General features: G+C 46.1%; 1 protein-coding gene across 4 annotated transcripts in view; it reads left to right on the top strand.

The window, feature by feature from the left end:
* The window catches only part of SMTN (smoothelin), a 74,798-nt gene that overhangs the window by 6,282 nt on the left and 44,719 nt on the right, over positions 1-23,797 (top strand). For 3 of the 4 annotated variants that reach the window (XM_054997067.1, XM_054997064.1, XM_054997065.1), the window contains exons 3-6: positions 15,954-16,102; positions 16,688-16,787; positions 19,840-19,918; positions 20,098-20,201. In XM_054997067.1, coding sequence (XP_054853042.1) covers positions 15,954-16,102; positions 16,688-16,787; positions 19,840-19,918; positions 20,098-20,201 — 432 coding nt within the window. The remainder of the gene's footprint in view (positions 1-15,953; positions 16,103-16,687; positions 16,788-19,839; positions 19,919-20,097; positions 20,202-23,797) is intronic. The other variant, XM_054997066.1, reaches the window with a different exon arrangement.

The raw sequence follows: 23,797 nt of genomic DNA, 5'->3' as shown, positions 1-23,797 counted from the left end.
CCTTTAGAGGTCTATTGATAAGGGTTACTAAAGGCTAATTTACAGTTTGCAGTCTTTGTGATGGCCATGAAGTCTTCTGTATGAATTGGCCTTGGAAGAGGCTATTTGAAATGCTTTAAACGTTTAGAATGGCGTAAGTGCTGTGTGTTCTAGTACCCATCCTCTTCCCATCTTGAAGAAAAATCTCCCCTCTACTGAACGCCCCCCCCCCCCCCCCGCTGCCAGTATATTGCCAAGATTTCCTGTTGCCTGAGGCAGGTGGTGAACAAAACTTTACACAGCACTTTTAATCTGCAAAGTATTCTTGTTATCTTCAGTTCTTCTATTTGTTTACCCAAGAGTAGCTGCGTTTTGGCCTTCTGTTGCTGCAGAGGACTGCGGCCCTCTTAGGTTAAACAGTATCCTTTGTGAGAAGTTTGTAGTAGAATTGTTCGGTTTATCCTTCAAACCAAGGTCCTTTTGCCCACAGCCCAGTTACAGGTACCTTAAAAGCTTGCTCAGATATGCTTTGTGCCAAGTTTCCGTTAATTCTTCCTGAGGATTGGCTTGCCTCTAGCTGGGCACCCCATATGATCTAGCCCTGTGCTAATTCAGCTGTCTTCTCCAGTCAACGGTTGTGTAAACTATGTAGTCTTCTGCGGGGATGGTACAGTCAGTTGTGCAAAATAGACATGTGGGTGTGAAGCAACCAGACAAACATTATTGCATAAGCCAAGTGATGTTTTGAACATAAATTATATGAAGATTAGCTGGTCCGTGTGATCCACACACTGCATCTGGACTTTCTGCTGGCCAGGCATGCTCACAGCTTGGTTATTTAGTGGGAGAATCAGGGAAGCTCGTTGGGGGAAATAGTCTGAAAGGCTGTTTCTCTCAACTACTCCTTTGCCTCAAGTTGGCTATGGGGCTGGAGGTGGGGTAGGCAGTTCCCTGGCCCTTAAGTTGCTGAATCCTAAGGCTAAAGTGTGAGCCAGCCTTTAAGTTTTGACATGCTATGACACTTCAATCCTCCTTTTGCTGTCTTGATAACATTGTGTAACAAGGGAATCCTTATTCCTGCAGAGTCTGAGAGGAAGTGACTTCTTTGGTCTTTTAAGCTGAATCCAGGGCTCTCTGATTCCATATTCTGTCGACTCATTTCTCTAACTAAGTTCTACGAAACTTTCAACTACCAACTTGCATGCTGCAGCCAGCCATGTCTGGAGGTTCACTATGGGTTCACTTAATCCCCCATTTTTGCTGTTTCTTTGGGATTCAACCAAGTGGGTAAGTGGGTGTCAAGCCAACCCACAGACTGCCAGGAGGGCTGCATTTGGTGGGACACCTTGCAAGTTGCACAGGCCTAACGGGTAAGAGCTGTTCTTGCTGTGGTGCTGCACCTGCCCGATTGTGCAATGGCAACATTCAGGGTGGGGTGCACCCTATTGGTGCAAGCTGAACAGAGGCCAGCTACAGTGCTGGTGTTTGCCACCTGCTGCGGTGCCCTTCCTGGCAAGTACAGCATATCACTCAGTGTATTTGCAAAACAAGACAAGGCTCCAGTGGAAATTCCCTCCCTCAGGCCTTAAAGCTGGCAGTTTAACTAGCCTCAAGACTATCTGCTGCTTCCTTAGTGCTCCCCCGCCCCCTTCTCTGATTGATTCCATGGGATTATCTAAGGGCACAAGATGCAGCAGTCTTGCTGTAGCTAAGCATATCTGGGGTCTGGACAATGCACAGATGGGAGACTGCTTGGGGATCTTTCAGGTATGCAACTCAAGTTCCATAGCAAAAGAAGGAATTTTTAAAAGTCTGCACTCCTATTGCTGTTCAACAGAGTTGGATCTTTCAGGGCCCATATGTGTGAGTTGAGCATTAAGAGCACCAGTGCATTACAGTGGCTAAAAAACTGAGGCTGCAATCCTGCAAACTCATACCTGTGAAAAAGTCCAATTGAACTCAGTGGGAAGCGCTTTGAAATAATCATGCATGGGGTTGGCAGGGCACAGAGCCAGAATGTGGGGCATTATTGGCCAGAATGGCTTGTAAGAGCAACCTCTCTGGACCAGAGCAGTGGTCGATCTAGTCCAACATCCTTTTCCCAACAGTGGACGGACACATGCCACAGGGAAGCCTATATGTATTTATTTCATTTATAGCCCACCTTTCCCCTGAGACTCAAGACAGATTTCAAAATATGAAATAAACAAGGCCTGTAGACAATGGCCCTCATCTGCTGGCTTCTCACCAGTGTCTGACAATCAGAAGTGTTCTGCCTCTGAACCCGTTTGGCTATCATAGGTAATAGCCAATAGTAGGCCATATCACCATCCATCTGTCTAACCCCCCTCCCCTAAATCCACTGAAACTTGCGGCCGTCACCACCACTTGTGGCAGCAGTGAGTTTTGCAAGCCAACTACCCATTGTGTTAAATACTACTTCCTTTTGTTTGCTTTAAATCTTTTGCCTGCCCATCCGTTTCACAGAGCGAAGCCTGAGTTCTATTATTTTGGGAGAGGGGGAAAAGCTTTTCTCTGTCTCTATCCTATGCATAATTCTGTAGATCTCTATCATCTCTGCTCCAGGCAGCACATGATAAGGGTTGAAGGGAATGAGGGACAATGATAACCCCCCAATCACCTTCCCTCTTTTATCTGATGCTGCAATAGTGGGTTGAGCCAAGGGGTTGGTGGAGGCAAGGCTGCAGCATAACCTCCCCTCCTGTCATAAATTTATCCCTCAGACCTACCTTACAAGGTTGTTGTAGCACTTAATTGCTATTAAAATTCTAAATATCATTATTGCTGCTGCTCAGCAGGACCGCGGCTCTTGAAGGCTTTTGAGTTCCATGCTGCTTTGCACCCTGGAAAGTTCTGGGTCACTCCATTAAGGTAAGGCAGGTAAAGAGGGCTGCTTGGTATCTGCGATTGGAAAGCTGCAATCTGTATGGGTTACACCTCCCCCCCTACGCTCTGTCCTCTTTGGAAAGGCTTTGGTTCTCTTTGGCTGAGTGGGCCAAGAGGGAATTGGGGTGCGTGTGTTCAGCTGGATGCTTTATGGTTGATTAAGAGGAAGCTATAGCAGAGTTCTTGGCAAAACTTCCCTGCTGTCCCAGACAATTCTTAAGCGTTCCTGGGTGTGAATTTCCAGCAGACCTAAGAGAAGGTGGGGACAGCAGATTGCTAATGGCTCCCAGCTGGTTTTGCAGGGTTAAACTGCGAGCAGAGGAGGGGTTGTGCTGATGTGCACCCGGAGGCTGAGTCGGCGTGGAAAGAATGCACAAACCTCTGTGACCTGAGAAGTTGCTCCTGGAAGGAGTGGCTTGGATTGGCGGGGGGGGGGGGGGTCTTCAGTGAAGTCTGGCTGAGCACTTGGGTGTCTGCCTCTCTCCTGTGCCTCCCCTCATGTTTAAAAAACAAAAGCTGTGGTTTTCAGATTGCCAACCTTGAGAATTTCTCAGAAGTCTGAAATAAGAGAATCAATGATGGTGGAGCTCATTTGCCATTTTACCATCCACTTGCAGGTGAACATTGTACAACGTCAGGGCCTGTTCTCTTGGGGTGATGTTGAGGCTGAGGCCCCACAGGCTTCCATTTTCTCTTGTGTGAACTCAATGCCTTCAAACACTTCCCAGAATTCACTGCAGCAGTCCAGTTTTCTGTGACAGAAGAGTCAATATATGGAAAATATCTGTCTGAATCTTGAAAACTGAAAAACCACTGAGGTACAGGGGGTCTGAGAGCCAAGTTGTGCCTAGAGGTGAGAGATCCCCGCAGGAAAAAACAAACTGTTCATTTTTTGTGATTCTGCATGTGTGAAATTGTACAAAGAATGTGATACCTGGTACGAGTTTCATGTAAAAATGGCAAACCGTGGCTCTAGTCCTCATCATGAACCATGTAGGGAGAGGGGGGAAAACTCTGATGTTCGATTGGCAGAGATGTCTGTCCCAACTGGGTTGTACTCTTTTTAGGTCTGTGTTGGCCGCAGTACCAAGAAAGGATCAAAATAGAACCAGTGTTTGGAATGGCAGTGCAATTTTGCCCAGAACTGTTTATCGCTTTGTGTTATTCAGTTTCCATTTTCTTCTATATCTCAACTATCTCCATACCAATCAGCAGCATGGTGCAGTGGCTGAAAGTGCTGAGATTGTGCATGGGAAGGTTACAACTCCTTTATAAATCACACATGACTGAGGGCAGGTTACTATCTTTCATTATAATCTCCCTCACAAGGTTGTTGGGAGGATGCAGCGGTTCTCTGAACATCTAAGAGATTAAAAATGAAAATTAAAACAAGCTTGTCGATTTAACACTTGCCTCGTTGCCACTGGCAAAGGAAACCTACCTTTAGGTGACCAGGAAGGAAAGCATTGCTAAAGTTGCTGATGTGTATTGTATGCAGAGGAGACAGTTAAAAAATGGTTGTGAGCGAAGAGCTTTTGTGGACTTGCCTGTAAGGCTCTCGGATTACGCCTGATTCATTGCACTTATATAGTATTTTCAAAGCACTTCTCATACGTTGCTTTGCTGGAATCCCTACAAACATCCCTGAAAGGTCCCGCACACTTGGCCTCAAGGCTAGCCATGAATGCGGGATGTGGTGCTAGGAGCCCTGGAGGCTTACTTTTGCTCTTTGTGGACTTGTGTAGACTGGATGTTTGGCTCTAGTGACTCCCCCCCAGGTCAAACTAAGAGGGAATTAGCCCAAATAAGGAGAAATGTTTATCTTCTTAGCTCCCCCCTCGTTTCAGCCAGGTTTCCCTTCCTTAAGCTTCCCTTTCGTAACCATCCTCTGCTTGCACTCCTCTGCTCCATTACCCCCTTTCTCCCCCCCTCCAATTGCAGCAACAACATTTTTTCTTTTTTCCTCCGGCTTCTCTTTTCTGCCAGTGCATTCCTGAGGGGTGGGTATGGACGGAGTTTGATGGTGGGGAGGAGGAACGTGGAGGGCTCCCCCTTAGGATCCCACAGAAGGACGGGACTTGGTTGTTTTCCAGCTCCGACCCATGTCCTTTGAGGTTCACCTGGAGGGGAACACCGGCTCCCATGCAATTTTGGTTTTCCTTCTGCTGGCACAGAGGAGAGACTGCTGGCGTCATGCCACCTGTCCAGAGATTGGACGGTTTGAATTCCTCTGTCTGCAGTTTACCTTTGAATAGGAAGTCTGGCTGGCTATTGTGGCTGACTCAGACTCGGGAGCAGCAGTGGTGAGGGGAAGGTGATCTGAGGTGTGGGGCCAAGCGCTCTGCAGAGGGCATTGGTGTCCCCCCGCCCTCTGGGATGAGATGGTGGTGAACGTGTCGGACTCACTTTCCCAATATGTGGCTTCTAGTTAAGGCGGCTTTATAATGGGATTAGACAAATTGATGGGGTGGAATGGTGTCTGTTGGTGGCTTTTAATCCTGGGAGCTACATGGAGCCTCCTTGTTTAAGGCAGCAACAACAGAGGAAATGCTCCACTTTTGAGCTTTGTAGAGGAATGGGCTGGACTATGTAGGATTAGAACAGGAGTCCCCAATCTTGGTGAACCTGAGGGCAGTTTTGGAGTTTTGCGACTAGGGAGTGGGCGTCACCACAAAGTGGCTGTGATTGCGTACTGTAGCCCGTGGCTAAATGTTGGGAGGTCGCCACTTGAGCATCAACCTACAAAGGGAGGCAGCTGTTTTTGAACGGCTGCTCCCAGCAGATGTAAAGGGGATCCACCTCCTCCTTTCCCACTGAGGTGGAGGATTGTCTTTTGCTTTGGGGAAGAAGCAGGCGAGCATGCCAGGAAACCATCGGTAGAGACTGTGGTGCCTACAGGTGCCACATATGCGATCATTGGATTAGATGGAGCTTTTCTGATGTTCTTTGAGAGGTGATCCCTCTGCCCCAGAGTCGCTGGCTGGGGTGTGCTCTTTCATCCCTTTATTCTCAGGCATGCGCCTGTGTGGGATGTGAGCCCCCTTCTCAGCATATTCAGCCGTGCCCAGCCCCTCCAGGCATGATGCCAGGAATGCTCCCTCCCACCCATCTCCCCCTGCCCTCTTTTCGCCTTCTGAATTCCATCCTGGCTCATTAGAGCATTGAAATAAAATGTCAGCCCCCACCCCCACCCCCAACCCACATGAGTGAGCCTCTGCTTTGGGCTTAGTGAGCAGGTCAAGGATGACCATGTGGACTACTTTATTTTTCCATGCTGTTTTGTTCACTGGAGTGTGTGTGTGTTCCTGCTCCTCCCCTCCCACTTATGTTTCAGTGCTTCCCCAGATCCAGGGATATTCCTTTACTGCATACTTTGCTGTGTACCTTGGGGCAGGCCTTCCCAAAACCAAGAGTGTATGGGTAGGGAGGAAAGGCCGATGCATTTGAACTTCTCCCAAATGGAAGCTGGGAAAACTGGCTTGTAACGCTCACTCTCTTCCTGGGTGGTGGTTGGAGAAGGCATGTCTGTGGGAAAAGTGTGGGAACAAGGGCAAGCAAAGGCCGGCTCGAGCTGTTTTGCAGCCCTAAGCAAAAATTAATTCTGCCCCCCCCCCATCTTGTATGAAGCCACAGGGGTGTGTGTGGGTGTGCATACGTGCGTGTCCTCATTGGAGGCTTTTCTGATTGCAGCTTGCTCTCCCCTCTCCATTCCATGCAAGTGAGGTGAGAGAAGGGAAGGGGCTTTTGATCCATTTTAAATGGTGCAGAAGGAATGGAATTAACTGTGTGTCAGATCCCACTGTTCCTGAAGTTTGTGTCAGGGAGAGAATTGTTCTCCTCCCCCTGCCTCGAGGGGTTTCCCCCTTTAGTTTGAAGCCCCCCCTGGGGATTCTGGTACTCTAAACCAGGGCTTAACAAAATCCCAGGTGTCAGTTTGCCATGGCACCTAGAAGTTTTATTGTGGCGCCTAGTATTTCAGCAATGATTGTATTGTAGCATGTCTTGATTGATCTTCAGCAGAAGTGTGAAGTTTATCAATCCATTACCATCAGGATATGTTTTCTTGTATGACATAACAATTGTATGTGTTGGAAGTTCTTGTTACTTGTTTATATGCTGATTTTATATCAGTCAATGGTGATGAATGAATTGATTTTGAAACTAGTTGCTTTCTATACAGGCTCCGATATTCAGTGAAATGGCGCTTTTAAAAGCAGTAAAGAAATTATGAGAAACAGGCATTTGGGTTAGGGTTAGAGGTTAGCTTTTTGTTGTAGCGTAGTGTCACTCACATACTTGTTTACATACAACAGTGCTTCTGTCAGAATAAATAGTGAAGAGGTTGGGATTAGGCTTTTTGGTAGCAATAATTAGAACAGCTTCAAAACTCTGTAGGCTGAAAAATGAGTCTGGCTCCTAAAGTTTTAGGCTAGCTTCTCTAGCTGGAGAAAATTTGTCAAGGCCTTCCTAAGAAGTTAAGTCCTGGGTTTTTGAATCTGTATGTGAGTCAGTTCCAGGAAGATCAAAACTTCAGCAAATTAATGGGGAGAAAGTTGTCTACCCTTTCCCCTGCCTATTGGTTGATGGGGGAAGTCTTTGTGCAACCCGTCCTCTTTAGATTGGGCTGGCTTGTGATTAGATGAGTGCATGACACCCTCCCATACAAAATACAGTGGGCCCTAGGTCACTACTGAGTTCACTTTTGGCCACTTGCTATTTCCCGACTTGGGTTTTTGTCAGGATAAAATGGGGATTATTCTAGTTTTATCCTCAAGCCAGAACACCTTGGAGGGAGAGGATGGAATGTAAACACGATAGTTCATAAACAAAGAGCGTTATGAGAGAGGCCATTCTCAGAGAACGTGCATTGCCCAAGGATGTTTGCTGTGTAGGCAAATGGGGTTCCCCACATCACCCAGGATGCTACAGGCAGCTACTGCACACACACGCGTGTGCTCACACACCCTCACACACACACCTTCTGAATTTGCTTCCAAGAAGTTACCCCTTGGGACAAGCCTCCCTGGCTAGGGCTGCAGTAAAAGGTATTGTAAAATTTCGTTGTGATCTGCTGCTTGCACAGCCTGACCGCCTCGTTTCAGCCCACATGGTCCGTTTTCCCCAGGCCAGGCAGCCTCTTGTAACCATTAATTTCCTGCCTGGCGGGTGAGTGTGAGGAGGGCTGTGGCACATCCTGTTCTTCCCAGGGTGCAGGGCAGCCTGGGACATCCAGTTCTGTCTGCGCTGCTGTTGGAAACGTTCTGTGGCTTCCAGCACATCTGGCTCCCCTCCGTTGCCGGCCGCAGAGCGGGGCTGGCCTGTTTGTTTTTGCAGTCCCAGCTCCTTCTCTCGTTCTCACTCCTCAGGGTTGCTGACGTGGGCTAGGCGAGATGACCTCCCCCTTCCTCTCCTCCCCCCAGTGGCGATTGCTCCCCTACAGAGAGGAGACTTTCCAGGCATTCCATATCCTGTCAGTCTGCATTAAACCCTGGAAGCTGAGGCAGGCTGACCGTCTGTCTTCCTTCTCTAGTCCACTTTCTGCTGTTTTTTTGAGCACAGTTAAGCCTTCTGGCCAGACTTCATTTTTCCAGCATCAGCCAGGTCTTTTGGGGCTAGGGAAAATGAGGGGGGGCACTGTTCCTTGTATTTCATACCCACATAGTATCTGATGGATAGCATCACGGTAGTACCACTCTGCTGTGTAGTGTTGGGAAGGGCTGACCTTTATTTATTGCATTTTTCCCCATTCCAGATTCAAGATAGATCACCACAGTTAAAAACTGTAATTACAAATCATCCACATTGAAAGCAATAAAACATAGTGATTGGTATAATCTAACAAAATAGACACAAAGACCAGAACTTTTAGAAAAGGCATGTCTATAACAGCTCTGCTTTATGCAGCTTCTGGAAAGTCAGTAAAGTAGGGGCTGCCTTAATGACTTCTGGCAGACCATTTTACAGCACAGCTTTGAACAACTACTTGATGTGGGTCCACGCCTATGAGCCTTCCAGTGGTTCACTCACTCACCTGGGGATATTTCAGTCACCTGGGTGAGCAGCAACTCTCTCTGTTAGCAAATGATCAGCAAGCTTTCTTCTCTACAAGATGAAGGTGCGTGACTATATATCAGTCTCTGGCCTTTTTAAAGGCAGCATGAAAGCAGGCTGTGTGTTCTAGTCTTACATGGTGCTTGCATATCAATTGCAGATGCTGTTGAATCCTCTAGGCTGTAGGATTCAAAGGAAATTCTGTTGTAGAATTTGTGCTTGGCTTTCCTATGCTCCTTAGTCTAAGGAAAGCAGTGCTGGTGAAGACTGGGATAGTCATTAGCACAAGAACAGCCCTGCTGGTTCATCCTAAACCTGTCACAGGGCAAGGGGCCTTGTGGGGGCCAGTCCAAGGACCTTACTAGCTGCCACCACTCTGGCTTGGGGAGTTCAGCTAGGGAGTTCCCCCCCCTTCCTTCATCCTTCCAAGCAGTGCCCCTCTCTTGGGGAGGGTATTGCCAGATAGCAGGTTGAGCTAGAGACATGAGAACCCCAGCAGAGTAAAATAAACGGTTTTATTTAACAAGATGGGCAATCACCAAACAGGTCAGGGTATGGAGGAGGGAAGAACACCTGTAAGCAACAGATTTAACGGGATACTTTTTAGCAAGCAGGGAAAATTAACATATAAAAGAACTGGCAAGAAAACAATAAAACTTCCTAATGTGGTTACCTGTCTGGTCCCTATTCTACCTGGCCCTTCCGGGGTCCAACCCATCCTCTGTGGGTGGGGATCCTCTGGTAGTTGCTTCTCTGTCCCACAGCTCCTGGGAGAAGAACATCTCCCTTCATGAGAGCCTGATATTTCTCCCTTGGCCCAGCCTCGGTGCTGATTGGCCTTCCTTTTTTCTTAATCTTATTCTAAAGCTGGGAAAGATCTAGGGCAGTGTAGGCATACAGAAGAATTGGAAATCAGGCCTATTGGAAATTTACTCTAGGCCCTCAGGCTTCCTTGAGGCCTACAGGCCCAGGTTCATGATGCTGCCTAATTCAGTATCTAGTTTCCTGTTTGAGGGAAGGGCCAGAGAATCTGTTTTGCATGCAGAAAGTTCTCGGTTCAATCCCCAGCATCTCCAGTTAAAAGGTTCAGGTAGGAGGTGACATGAAAGACCTGTGCTCTAGACCTTGGAGAGCAGTCTGAGCAGACAATACTCACTTTCATGGACCAAGAGTGTGATTCAGGACAAGACGGCCTCATGTGTATGTTCGTGTGTGTTCCTTTTTTTGCCAGCCAGGTGTCCATGACAGGTCTACATGAAGGCAACAGTCCTGTATATTAATACTGCCTTGGACCATGGAGGTTCCATTTACTTTTCAGGACTAATAGCTGTTTATATGCATGTACACCATGTTGCCTTCCCTCCAGCGCATCCCTCTATAATCTTTGGTAAACAGGTTTTGCAGGTTCTTGTAGAATGCAAAAAAACCCTGCTGCACTAACAATGGTAGAAAATGAGTGTACATGCCATGGAAAACGATGCCTTCATCGGACTGATGTCTGCAGCCTTTGTATGATTTAAACCTGGACAGGAGTGAGATGTACCAACTAGGTTCAGGTTGCTCGTGGTTATTCTCCCCCCCAACCCCACAAGACGTCATGAGTAAGGTACGTGTGTGCTGGTGCTACCTCCAGAAGGGCAGGATGCTGGGAGAGGCACATTTTCTGTGGCTGTTGATATGCATTCTCACCATGTGGTCTCTTAACTCAGCTTCTCTCAAATACAACCCACAGCGTGCCTGGAAAACCCCTCCTGGCCCATACAAAAGGGAGCAGGAAGTACAGCTGACCACGCCGAATGCTGGGAAGTGTGGCTACCCCACCCCACCCTTGTCTAGAAAACGGTGCCAGCTTAGCTGCTGTAAAGTGTAAGACTGCAGAAGAACTTTCCCCATGGCAGTTTCAGCTCCTGCCGTGCTCTTGACAGGGGACTTCCACAGCTGCAGGCCATTGACAGAGAAATATCCCATCTTTGCTAGCCTTTTTGGAAGGCTGGCCGGAGTCTGCTATTCCAGGGGGCTTGGGGAGGGGGGCCTCCATGCAGCTTCGTTATGATGTGTCATGGTTGGTTGTTAGCTGATTGCAGTTTTAAATGTTTGTTGTTGTTGAACCAGAATTACTTTGGAATGAGGATGGTTATAGGTGTTTCAATGAATAAACAAACGAACTCTACAGAGCGCTCACTGCAGGAGTGTGCTGCGAAGGTGCTCATGGGTTGATCTGGACTGGCAGCATCTCATGGACTGGCTGTCAAGAGCTATCCATCCTGCTAGAACATCCAGGCCATGTTGGGGCTGTAGTTTTTAAGAGACTGGTTTCTAAAACAGGAAGGCTTTTGTTCAAATCCTGCCTCAGCCATGCCCTGACTGGGAGGACATAGGAAAACTATTGTAATCAGCTTCAATATCTATCCCTCTCCCAGCGCACTCTTCCCAACTCTACTGTGGGAAAATCATAATGCTGACTTCCTTTATATGAAGTTCTGAAGAGCTGCTGAAGACATAATTACATCAGTGTGTGATGTAGTAAGATATGGGAGACCCAGGTTCAAATCCCTACTCCGCCATGAAAAACTTACTGGGTAACTATAGGCCGTCCTGACCTGTATAGTCCTGGTAACCCAATCTCAGCAGATTTTGGAAGTTGGAAGGGAGGGCCCTGGTCAGTGTTTGGATGGGAGACCACCCAGAAAGACAAGGGTTGCTACACAGAGGTAGGCATGCAATGGCAAACTACTTCTGAAAGTCTTTTGCCTTGAAAACTCGATGGGGTCTCCAAAAGTTGGCTGCAACTTGACAGTACACAGGCATGCGCACACAGACAACCTTAGGCCAGTTACTCCATCTAGTCTACTTAACAGGATGGGTGCTGGGAAGGTAAAATAAAAGAACAAGGTTGTAATTGTGTTGATATCCCATTGGGAAGAAAAGCGGGGTACAGACATATAGATAAATAATGAGGAGTGCAGCTCTAGTGTGAAAGTTTTTGAAGAGCCTGAAGACAATCACGTCACATTTCAACAGCGGAATTGTGGGAATTCTTCAGCCGCGGTTCCAAGGGATTCCAGTAAGTTAGATAGACATTGCTAGTGTAACAGCCAAAGCAAAAGCAAAGCTCCATGGCCCCGCAAAGAACAGCATAAACTGGGCTCAAGTCCATGAACTCTTAAGATGCAATAAATTAGTTAGTTTTGAAGGTTCCACAGAATTTTTGTTTTGGGGCTTAAGAGGTGAATTGGAGGTTGATTGAAGGATGATTCAGGCACTCATTGCAAGGTCAGAGCCAGAGGCTTTTGACTAGCATGTCTTTACAGGTTCACGTTATCCTGCCATAAAACTGTTAAATAGCAGAATTATCTCTGGTAGGCGGCACACAAGTGACATTTCTGCAGCCAAGCACAGACCAGTGTGGCTGTGCAACATTCTTACTGTGCAAAGCGCTTTACGGTCTGTTTGTGCACACGAGAATCTTGTATGGTAGCTCATACCTGAGACTGGTAAGTATTTGGGTGGAGGGGTGACCAGAGACATTTTGGTGCTAGTGGCAAATCCTCCCCCTTTAAATAATATGAGGCACAATAGACTGAGAAGTCAAGGTTGCCCGTTTTCTGCATGTTTCAATCCTAGGAAGAGTTGCATGCTTCTGAACCAATGGATTCTGAAGGTGCAACTCTGTTTAGGATCGCACTGTTATAAGTGTGGTCATCTACAACCTACAGGAAAAGTGCAACACACATGCACTTTCATTACCCTTGGGCAATCTACCATCCCAGCACTGTAGTGCCGGAGAGAAATTATGTCTTTTCCTACCCTGGGATGCTTTTGACATGTGTGTTTGTGGCCTACTGGCTGTTGTGGTCACCTATTGTCGCTTACCCATTCTGAAAAGGTGCTGAGAGTAAGATACCTTGTCAGAGGGGAGCCTCGAATTCTCCTCCTCATCTATCATGCTTTTATTTCTCTTTTCCTCCAAGGGGCATTCATTATTCTTCCTTTCTTCATTTATCTTCACAACAATCCTGTGAGGTAGGTTAGGCTGATACAGTGAGTGGCCCATGGCCACCCAGTGAGCTTCAGGACTCGGTGTGGCTTTGGACCTGGATCCTCCAAGTCCTAGCCTGATGCCACCAAACTGTCCCTTCTGACCTGACGGGAAGAACATGCTTTGGCTGGCAGCTCCAGATGGACTTCTGGGGAAGCAGTGCCAACTCTCCCTGCCCCTGTATTTCTTCCTCCAAAGTGAATATTGCTGGCCTGGAACAAGCAGTAGTTGCATTCCTGATCCCTCACAGCTGGTGTTCTTTGATGAAGGGGTGTTGAGGAATAGATGCCAGCAGCAGCGCTGGCAAACGGTCACCTCTGGGAAAAGAGGAATGACTGCCACACCCTGGGATGGGACTTTAATTATATTCTGGCAATTGTCTCTCGCTGCCACAGCTTCCTTCTGTGGAGCTGTGTGGCCTCTGAGCTTTAAATAAATATTTTTTAAAGGTTAAAATTAAAACTCTAGCCACAGGCAATAATAAATTCTGCAGCAAGAAAAGCTGACCTTCTGTGACCTGTATGCTTATGCATATTGGATAGATTTGCATGCTGCCTTTTTTGCATAGTTAATACTACAATAAATTGAGCTCTGTCTAATGCAATATTAGCTGAAAGCTAAGACATACATATCAGAAAGGTATATAAAGGAGTTGTCACGTAGAAGATGAGTTGCATTGTCAGAAAATGGCCTGTCCCTGGAGTTTTATGGTTGTTTTCCCCAAGGCCACTGTAACACAAAACTACATCTCATAATACACTAATTGCTCTTATGTTCATTTAATCTGGTATGCTCAGTACTGTGTACACATTTTACTATAAAACTAGCTGATTAACATTGTCTAATAAAGTTGCTAAACCTTATTTCTTTAAGAGTTTTTCCATTTTAAAACAAAGGGCTGTCTGTATCATAAATATAAAGCTTGCTTATTGCACCCATTCTCTTAAAGGAGGATCTTCCTCATTCTGAGTCTTTTCTAACCCCCGTCCAGAGTATCAAAGATCCCAGACTTAGAGAGCCTTGGACATCAGTGAATTATTTCCAGTCCATCCATAGCACATATATTTCCATCAACTTTATAGCAAGGAGGTCAGATATAAAGAGCTTCAAGATGAGGATAAATAACTCCAGATTCGTATTTTAAAAATGCTACTACCAACAGAAAGGAGGGGGGAAATGCCAGTGACCTGTTTAATAGTAGAGAGCATCAGTCCCTCACTGTTGCTCATGCAGCTGTGGACAAAGAAAGCATCTCTGCCCCCTTCCCCCCCCCCCTTTTTAAAAGAGCAGTTCAATGTCTCTCTGCAATCTGATAGGCAGCCAAGTGGGATGTGATGGAGGGCAGATCTATGTATATGTCTGCATCTGCCCTTGCATTTATGTTTACAGAGGATGGAGGCTAGGCTGTTCTCAAAAACACAACGCACATAGTTGAGTGTGTGCTTTCTGGACTCTCACATGCTTTTCCTGGCAGTAGTTTGATGTAATCAGGGTATTCCAGAATGGTTCTGAACTGGGATGGATGAAAAACACTGAAACCAATGGAGTGTATGAGATAAGGCAGGAGAGGGGTGGGGGACAAAGCTGAGGTCCTCTTGCTCGTGATCAATAGAAGAGGGCCACTGTACCCTCTATTTTGAATGCAATGGATAAATGAAAGTGAATTCTCCTGCCGTTTGGCTGCGACTGTGTAATTCTTGTGTCTTATTTCATTTATCAAAAATAATTTACATCTTGGCTTTTCCCAAAGATTTAAGGTAGTTACTAATGTCAATATGGCAGGAAAATACAATAAAACTCATAAAAACAATGCAAGTGCAGCTGGTTCAGGAAGCTTGGAAAGCCCATAGTAGCTACTGATTGGCAAGCAGGGCATGAAGAGAACAGACAACTGCTATTTCTTGTCCAGAGCATCTGGTATCTCTGTCTACTTGGGGGGTTCTACTTAGTCATGGGAGTAAAATGCAAGGATCTATAAATAGGATTGCAACAATGGTCACTGTGTTACGGCTACCCCTTATCCCATCTGGCCATTACCCCCTCCTTCTTCATTGTCATATAACATAGTGCTTCCACGAACTCTGGTGCACAGAGTGACACCTTTTTCGCACCCAAAAAGTCCATAGCTTACGTTCTGAGGACTTCTGAAGCATGGTACAAGTCAGAGATCTTGTCAGGTTCCACTTTGCATAACCCAGGAATTTTGGGGTGCTTGTTTCACTTAAGTCATAGAAGCGGAAAAAGAGCAGCGGGCAGCAAACCTGTGGGAAGCTTGAGACTGTCCAGGATATGGAAGAGCTGAGAAAACCACAGTGGGTGGGATAGGGCCAGTGGCTGCTACAGTTAATATCTGGACATTGTGGCCAGTCAAGATTTCTAGAGACTTGGCTCAATGGAACCTTTGTTTATCTATGTATAGATGATATATCAGTTGGTGCCAATTGACCTGTTGTTTATGAATTTGTCTAGTCCTTAAGCGTGCCGTCTGAAACGAACCACGTCTTTTTGTGATGCACCCCATAAGTTAATAATAAGGCTCTGTTTGTTCTTTACAGCCTGTGTTCAGGAGGGGATGGTGGAGGGCATTTCCCCCCTCTTACTCCCTGAGAGTTGAGTGTAGTTCTTGACCCACAGTTTGTTCACCCCCAGTTGAGATAATAAGCACCAGGGCCTTTTTTATGCTGCCAGGCGTGTGTATCTGTCGGAGAGGGTGTGTCTCCCGGCCATAATCAGGGTTGGTAGCGGTCTTGTGTGTGAGTCATTGGGCTATGTGCCACTGAGAGGCGGTGGTTGGGTCAGGGGACAGTGGGGCACTCTGTGTGCCAGGACACTACATTCATTGTGTATCCAGCATGGAATTTTGGGGTGGTCAGAAGCGGTGGGCCAGAGTGCAACTCCTTGGGGTGGAGTCGGCATCAATAATGCATGCTGCCTGTCCCAACCTGACCTCCCTCTGCTCTTTCGTCCTCCCTCGCAGTTGGAGGCCACACTGGACCTGGCAGAACGGCGGCAGATTCGCTCTGCCATCCGGGAGTTACGGCGGCAGGAGCTGGAGCGCGATGAAGAGGCGCTGGCATCCAAGCGCTTCCGGACGGAAAGGCAGGAGAACAAGGAAAACTGGCTGAGGTAAGCCCTTGAGTGAGCTAGTGAACTCCTGGGGGCAAGGTAGGGAAAATGAGGGTCGGTCTATTCAGTAACTCCTCCTTCCCCAGCTTCTTTGGTGATAAAGTTTCTGGGGAAAAGAAACAAACTAGGATTGCAGGTGAGTTGCTTGCAGGGTATTTTTATGACCAATGACACCAGGTCTGGCCAGCATGTGATCTGTTAAGCCAGATTCAGGAGCCCTCCCCCCAACGTTATGCACTGAGGTCTACATTGACAGCCTCCTTGTTTTGTTCTCCCAATCAAGCAGCAAGACCAGGAGGGCTTGTCAAGCAGTGAGGGAGGGACCTGTTTGGCTTAGTTCATAGAACAGAAGAGCACGCCTGTTTCTTCTGTGGTGTCACCTTGAGCTCGCTGCATCTGCTTCTGTGACTTTCAGCTGGAGGGTCCAGGCAGGTTATTTTGTCCCGGGGTCTCAGCCAGCCAGGACTCCTTCCTGCCTTGGTTTTGCCAGCTTGCTTGCCCCTTTTTTATACACTACAGATAGAGTGGAGGCATTTGTCCAGCTCCTCATCTTTTCTGTCTCATCATGGCCGTTATTTCCCTCAGGTCCCGGCAGCTGGAGGAGGAGCAGCAGCGGCAGAAATCTCTGGATGTACTCTCTGGGAAACTGGAGGCCATCCAAGATGTGGAGGAGCTGACAAACTTGGTGAGTGGCTGGTAGTGTTGTATTTTGGTGCTGAGTGTGTCCTGAACCAGTTGTCCTAGGCCTGCTGAAGCCAGTATGGCAGCGTGGCCAAGAGACAATGCTATGAATTGGGAGGCCCCAGTTTGAATTTTGCCTCTTATAAAATTACCAGGTCAGCTTAAGCAATGCTGCCTTCTCTTGGCCTCCGCTCCCCTGCCTGTACAACATATTATTTAGCATTCATATAGCATGTTGGAAGAGTCCAAAGTAGTTTGTGTCTCAAATAAGGGGGTAGCAGTTCTGATGTACTCTGCAGGATTGGTTTAGTGGTTGCAGCAGGCTAATGTTTGCGGGCACTCAGTGAGCATTCCTGAGCACTCAAAGTATTGGATTCTAAACCATACAACTCCATTTGGTGCAACATGGTAGGCTCCATGTCTCCTTTCCACCATGCTCAGCTTTTAGATTGGAGCTTGGTTTGGGTTCTGTACCCTGTTTGTGCCATGCAGGGAGGAATTCCTTTCTCTCCACCCCATCCCTGAACTTACCAGGGGTGGCTCCTGGTTTGGATGTCTATGAATTTTGCAAGGAAACAGCTGCAAGTGCCATTTCTCAAGGCAAGGCAAGCGGCAAAGGATTAAAAATTATCCTTTGTATAGCACGTTTCAAGCCCTAGATGGGCAGGCTGTTCTTAGTTTTCTAATTGATATTTTGTTTTTAGTATGCACCAAAATAAAAGCAAATTAGGCAGCTGCCAATATAAGCTATTCAAAATTGCTTAATTAGAACAATACACGTTTCCATAAAGCCTGGCAATCAAGACAACAGAGAAATGTTTAATATAAATATCATTTAGATTACTCAACAAGAAAAGAAAAACACTGAATCAGACTTACCTTCTACTGAAGCAATACAAGGGTGTGATTCAGCTGTAAGCTGTCTGGTATCGTTGCCCCATGTAGCAGATCAAGGATTACCAAGGCTGAGGAAGGTGCCTTGTCTAAGACCATCTAGTGAGTTCATGGCAGAGGCAGGATTTGAACCAGAGACTTCCTGAGGCTCTGAATGGCTGCACTGGCTTTTCATGGTGACAGAATTGTGCTGTCTTCCAAAAGGGCGGTAGTTGCCAGAGCTCCTAAAGATGAGCCAGGGGTTTTGTGCTGAAAAATACATCGTTCCTTATCCATGTTCGTGCTGCTGTTTGTAACATGAGATCACTTTTATAATTCATTCATTTCACATTGACTGTATCATATTTATAAAACATTTTTAACATAAACACAAGATATCGGAAAGTCATCATACCCACTTTTCACAAACTTACTTTCAACAAACTTTCAAAATCAATGCCCCTAAGTAGTTTCTCATAAGTGTTTCCTTTAACAGACTTTCAACATAGTTCCAGAATTCACTGCAGTTTTGATTGAATCTTCTTCATAAACAATACTGTCATGAGTGCCTCAGTTTTAACAGTGAAAATCTGGCGGATTTCAGCCTCACAAAGACTGGTGGCTAACAAACATAAACGCTTTTTTGTTTTAACCATCAGGTAGCTAATTCTACCTCCCAAGCTATTAGCTGCTTCATTCCTTGTTTTTCAAGCGACTGAGCATTGTGAAATAATTACAAATGCTAGAAAAAATGTTACGTTTTAGAAATGAGTTATGTGGTCTTGCATATATATTCCTTTAAAATAAATAAAATCACTATGACAAAATAATCTAATCTGTACTCTTTGCGTGCTTCTAGTGGAATCCAAGTGTTTTCATACTGCAAGTAATCTAGTGAAAATTCAAATCAAACAGCCATAAGCTTCACATTAAGAATGCAGTCCTAATCAGAGTTACTCCAGTCTAACCCCATTGAAATCACTGGGCTTAGACTGGAGCAATTCTCCTTAGGATTGCACTGTAAGCCTCTAAAAAGTACTTTCCACGTTGCCACATAAAGCACTATTCATTTCTGCATGAGTTATTTGCTCCAAGTTCATTGCTTTGGGGGAGGTTTTTTTCCTTGCTTCTCTTCAGCATTGTGGTGCATTTGTGCACTTCCAGGGGTTTCCTTGGCTTTCCTCCCATCTTTCTTAAACCTACTTTGCTCCAAAGTTTTGGAAAAGATTTTTGTAAAACCTGGATCGCTGTTCTGTGGGTAGGAAATATAGATGTGTGATTTGGGTTTGGGATCCAGGTTTTAATACCAAATTTTACCCACTTCGGTAAGATTAGGTATTACCAAAGCATGTTCAGTATTACTGAAGTGATTCGGTAATACCGAACTTAAGTTTACCGAAGTGCCTTTGGAAAGGGGATGATCTCTGCTGGGGGACTGGGGTGGGGAAAACTAGAGGGAAACCTGCCATGTGGAAGCCTCATTGCTTTTGTATCTGGAGCCACACCAGCAATGGGGAAACTGCAGAATCCTCTGTCCTCATGTGGAAGCCACCTTCAACTCTTCCAAAGGACTCCTTCCTTCCTATTTATGCATTTATAAAGTACTGGTTTAATTTACAGTTGCTAAAAGATTTCCAGTCTGTGGTTCATCTGTAAAAAGAAAGTGCTGCTGATGGAATATCTTGTATATTACGTTGGATTTTACTTTTATGTTCTGATAAGAAACTTTAATTAAAACAGAGCATCATGCTAGAATTCCACAGAAAGACTGTTCTGGGGAAGTTTGTGAGAATAGACTTCTTGGATGTTACTAATTTTGAAACTTTGGAGAAAAACGACTTTTGGGAGATACTGAATTTTTCACATGTTGCATTCTTGAAACAATTAGAACTCAAAAATATTTCTATACAGTTTGTGATATGGTGGTAAGAAATGAATATATTTTAATCTCTGTGTGGTTGCTTTGTTCTGGGTCTGAGTAGTGTCTGTTTCTTGTTTTATGTCAGTTTTGTAAGAGCACATTTCTCTGCCATAAAATTAAATCTCTAGCATAGTGATTGACAGAGAACCCTTCTGCTACGCTCGAGTGGCAATGCAAAGACAGCACTCTGCTCCCTCGGCAGAGCCCTTGATTGGCCTTTGGCTGGTTTGGAGGGGCCACTGATCTTCCTTTCCTCTTTCAGCTGCGAGGAGCCAGTGAATACGAGGAGCGCAAATTGATCCGTGCTGCTATCCGCAAGCTGCGTGCCGAAGAAATTGAAGGTACAGTGCAAAGGAATGAAAGGGAGAGGCCCTGAATTTCATGTGGGGGGTTGCCCTTGTCTCTGTTTTTAGAAGAGAGAGAGAGAGAGAGAAGTGAAACATTCATTAGATCCAGCTTGGCTCTGGTGCTCCTGAACTTGGATCAGTCCCCTGATGTCCAGTCTTTTTTGTCTTCCCAGCTGCAGCCTTGGCTGGGAAGGTTTTCTACAACCGGAAGGAGAAGAAAGAGATGCTGGAATCCAAGGAGCGGGAGGGGAGCTCTGCAGATGGAGGCATCTCTGAGGTAAACAGGAGAGGCTGAGCCTCATCTCCCGAAAACAGGGTGGCAGACCAAGGTGAGCTGACTGCCCCAGTTAAACCATGGTATAGATGAGCCGCAGCTTGACTCTCATCGGCTTTTGTTACAAGCCACCCTCTCCCAGACACCCAGGTTTAGCTGGTGGCTTCTAGGAGGTTCCAGATGTGCTGTGCAATGTGGTACCCCCAAGGACAATCCTTGGAATGATGCTGGCTGTTCTCTTCTTGAGCAAATCAGCACTTATTTATTTATTTTATCGTATTTATATTCCGCCCTCTCCGCAAGCAGGCTCAGGGCGGATAACAACATTAAAACATTTAAAACATTTCATTAAACATAAAACATTAAAAACCTTGTATAAAGATATTAAAAATAGCAGCACTCTTTTCTTGGTGGCGGCAATATCGTTGATTACAGAAAGTGCAACAGTGCAATTGAACATGGCAGCAGCTTCAGAACTTATCTTCCAAAATGCTTTGCCAACATCTCCTTCCCTGGGGAGGGGCTTGTTATGTAAAGGTGAGTGCTGTCTCTATGCCACTGTCCGCTCTTGGGCATGGCTAGAGAGGAGAAAGAACCTCCTCTTCCATGGAGGATTGGTTGAACGCAAGACCCCATCCTCAGCGATGTAATCTCCGTGGAATCCTATCGGAAAGGCTGCTGACATTTGTAGTTAGGCCAGGATGCAAAGAGATATTTTGAGTTAAACCTGCTGCTTGCTCGGCCCCAGGCCTTCTAAGATACCTACTTTTCCCCTTGCAAAAAAGAACAAGGACTTCAAACCATATGGCTGGAAGAGTCCTCTAGGGTCATCTAGTCCAGTGCCCCACACAATGCAGGCAATTCATAAATACCTCTCCTCCACATGCACACACACACCCAGTGACCCCCTGCTCCATTCCCAGAAGATGGCAAAACGCCATCAGGATCCCTAGCCAAACTGGCCTAGGGAAAATTGCTACCTAATCCCAAAGTGGCAATCGGCCTTACTCTGGGCATGAAAGAAGCGGCTGCAAGAACTAAGCCCTGATGTAACCTTTCCAGCCCTCCCTTTCATGATCTGCCTAGGTTCACAGAATCAGCATTGCTGTCAGATGGCCATATAGTCTCTGCTTAAAAACCTCCAAAGAAGGAGAGCCCACCACCTCCCGAGGAAGCCTGTTCCACTGAGGGACCGCTCTAACTGTCAGGAAGTTCTTCCTAATGTTTAGCCGAAAGTTCTTTTAATTTAATTTCAACCTTTTGCTTCTAGTCTGACCTTCTCGGGCAGCGGAAAACAACTCCTTGCCATCCTCTAAATGACAGCCCTTCAAGTACTTGAAGATGGTTATCATACCACTTCTCAGTCGTCTCCTTTCCAAGCTAAACATACCAAGCTCCTTCAACCTTTCCTCATGGGACTTGGTCTCCAGACCCCTCACCATTGTCCTCCTCTGGACACATTCCAGCTTGTCTATATCCTTCTGAAATTGTAGTGCCCCAAACTGAACACAATACTCTAGGTGAGATCTAACTGGAGCAGAGTAGAGCAATACCATCACTTCTCATGATCTGGACACTTTAACTTCTGTTGATACAGCCCAAAATCTCATTTGTCTTTTTAGCTACCACATCACACTACTGACTCATGTTCAGTGTATGGTCTACTAAGACCCCTAGATCCTTTTTGCACATACAACTACCAAGATAAGTCTCCCCCATCCTATAATTTTGCATTTTATTTTTCCTACCTAAATGCAGAACTTGCAGCTTCTTAGAGCAACAGCACTTCTCAGATCATCCACTAGGTAGCATTCTCTTCCAAAGAAGAGAAAGCCAGTCTCTTCTGCAGGTTGCCCTTGTTTCTAAGCATTTGCAAAACATCGTCTTTGAAATTTTGCTTATCATTTTCAAAACTCCTGCCTTGATTTAAAGTCCCTTAGGTGTTTCACCAGAAGAGGCATTCCTAGCACTGAAGCTCGGCAGCAGAGCCTTTGCTATGCTTGTACAAGATCCCTGATTCAATCCCCTGCATCTGCTGTTAAAAGGAGCTCAGAAGGTGCTTCCTTTACCTGAGGCCCAGGAGAACTGCAGCCAGTCTGATGAGGTGGTAGAGACCTAGATGGACCAGTGGTCTGATTTGGTATAAGGCAGCCAGTGTCATGTTCAAATTTGCTTTGGATTTCACTTTAGGTAAAATTTTGGTGGCATCTCTTGTTCCCAAAACTGGACAGTTCAGATTGGCATTTTTTTAAAAACATGGGCTAAATATTTTGGTTTAAAGTGCCGGCAGCATTTACTGTGCCTGCTAATGGTGCTCTCTTGTTACCCATGCAAAGCCCCCCTCGATCCCTGTCTTCTTAAGCAACCATTGGCTTTAGTGGTGCTTTTACACATGGAAATCTCAGCAAGAGACTCCCATTTGGCCTCTTATCTTGGCACATGGAAGAGCATAACACGAAGACTCTGGCAGAATAGCTGCTGTTATTCACACAAGGAAGGAAGTTCTTTACCTGTATCCCAGCTCTCCTAGGGAGAGAGGTCCTGCAACACTGGGTTCCATATGGGAGCCTCCAGGTGGTTTTCCCCTCTTATATAATGCTTCCATCATGGGGAAGGATATGGAGTGTCAGAATTGGTCAAAAAGGCCATGCGGCAGAATCCTCAAAGCACTTCCTAAGGAAGGGCACTGCTAGCTGTGTATGGAGTCAGCACCAGGCCTAGTTCTGTCTGGGTAGAAAATTAGATAAAGAATCCCGTGCCTCTCTTTCGCTGCAGGGGGTTCCATCATGTACTGGAATGTTCTTCCATATGCAAAAGGCTTCCCTCCATGTAGAAAACATGTGTTATGTGCCGTCAAGTGGCCTCTGATCTATGGCGACCCTATGAATGAAAGACCTCTAAAATGTCCTAGTATTAACGGGCTTGCTCAGATCCTGCAAACTGGAGGACGTGGCTTCTTTTATTGAGTCAAGCCATCTCGTTTTAGGTCTTCCTCTTTTCCTACTACCTTCCACTTTCCCTAGCATTATTGACTTTTCCAGAGAATCTTGTCTTCTCATGATGTGACCAAAGTACAATATCCTTAGAAACATAATTATGTATTTTATTTGCTTCAGTTATACCACTGCCATTCTCCCCAGTTGTGACCAAAGCAGCTTACATAATTCTCCTGTCCTCCATTTTATCTTCACAACATAAGCTGAGAGCGTGTGACTGGATAAGCTGAGCGTGTATGATTGGCCCAAGTTCACCCAACAAAATTCCACAGCAGAGTGAAGATTTGAACCTGGATCTCCTAGATTCTCATCCAACACTCCAGCCACTTTGCCACGGAGGGAATCATGTGAGCCTGCACTGCAGTCCAAAGTGGTGTGGCTTAGGCCTAGGTTGGCTACCCCAGTGAAACTATAGCACAGATGTCTTTTGTACTGCTTTTCCTTGTTCATCTTCCTCACATCCTTCTGCCACCCCCTTCCCAATCTCAACACTCTTAGAAGCAGCTGGGCCTTGTGAAAAAGAAAGGGACCCAGGCTTATGGTTGCCTAGCAACTTAGTCAACCTGGAAGCAGTTTTGGGGTTGCATCTTGTTGCCTAGCAAC

The sequence above is a fragment of the Eublepharis macularius genome, chromosome 13 (assembly GCF_028583425.1).
Source record: "Eublepharis macularius isolate TG4126 chromosome 13, MPM_Emac_v1.0, whole genome shotgun sequence".
In the NCBI taxonomy this organism is placed as follows: Eukaryota; Metazoa; Chordata; class Lepidosauria; order Squamata; family Eublepharidae; genus Eublepharis; species Eublepharis macularius.
This window is presented reverse-complemented; position numbering and strand designations above follow the sequence as displayed.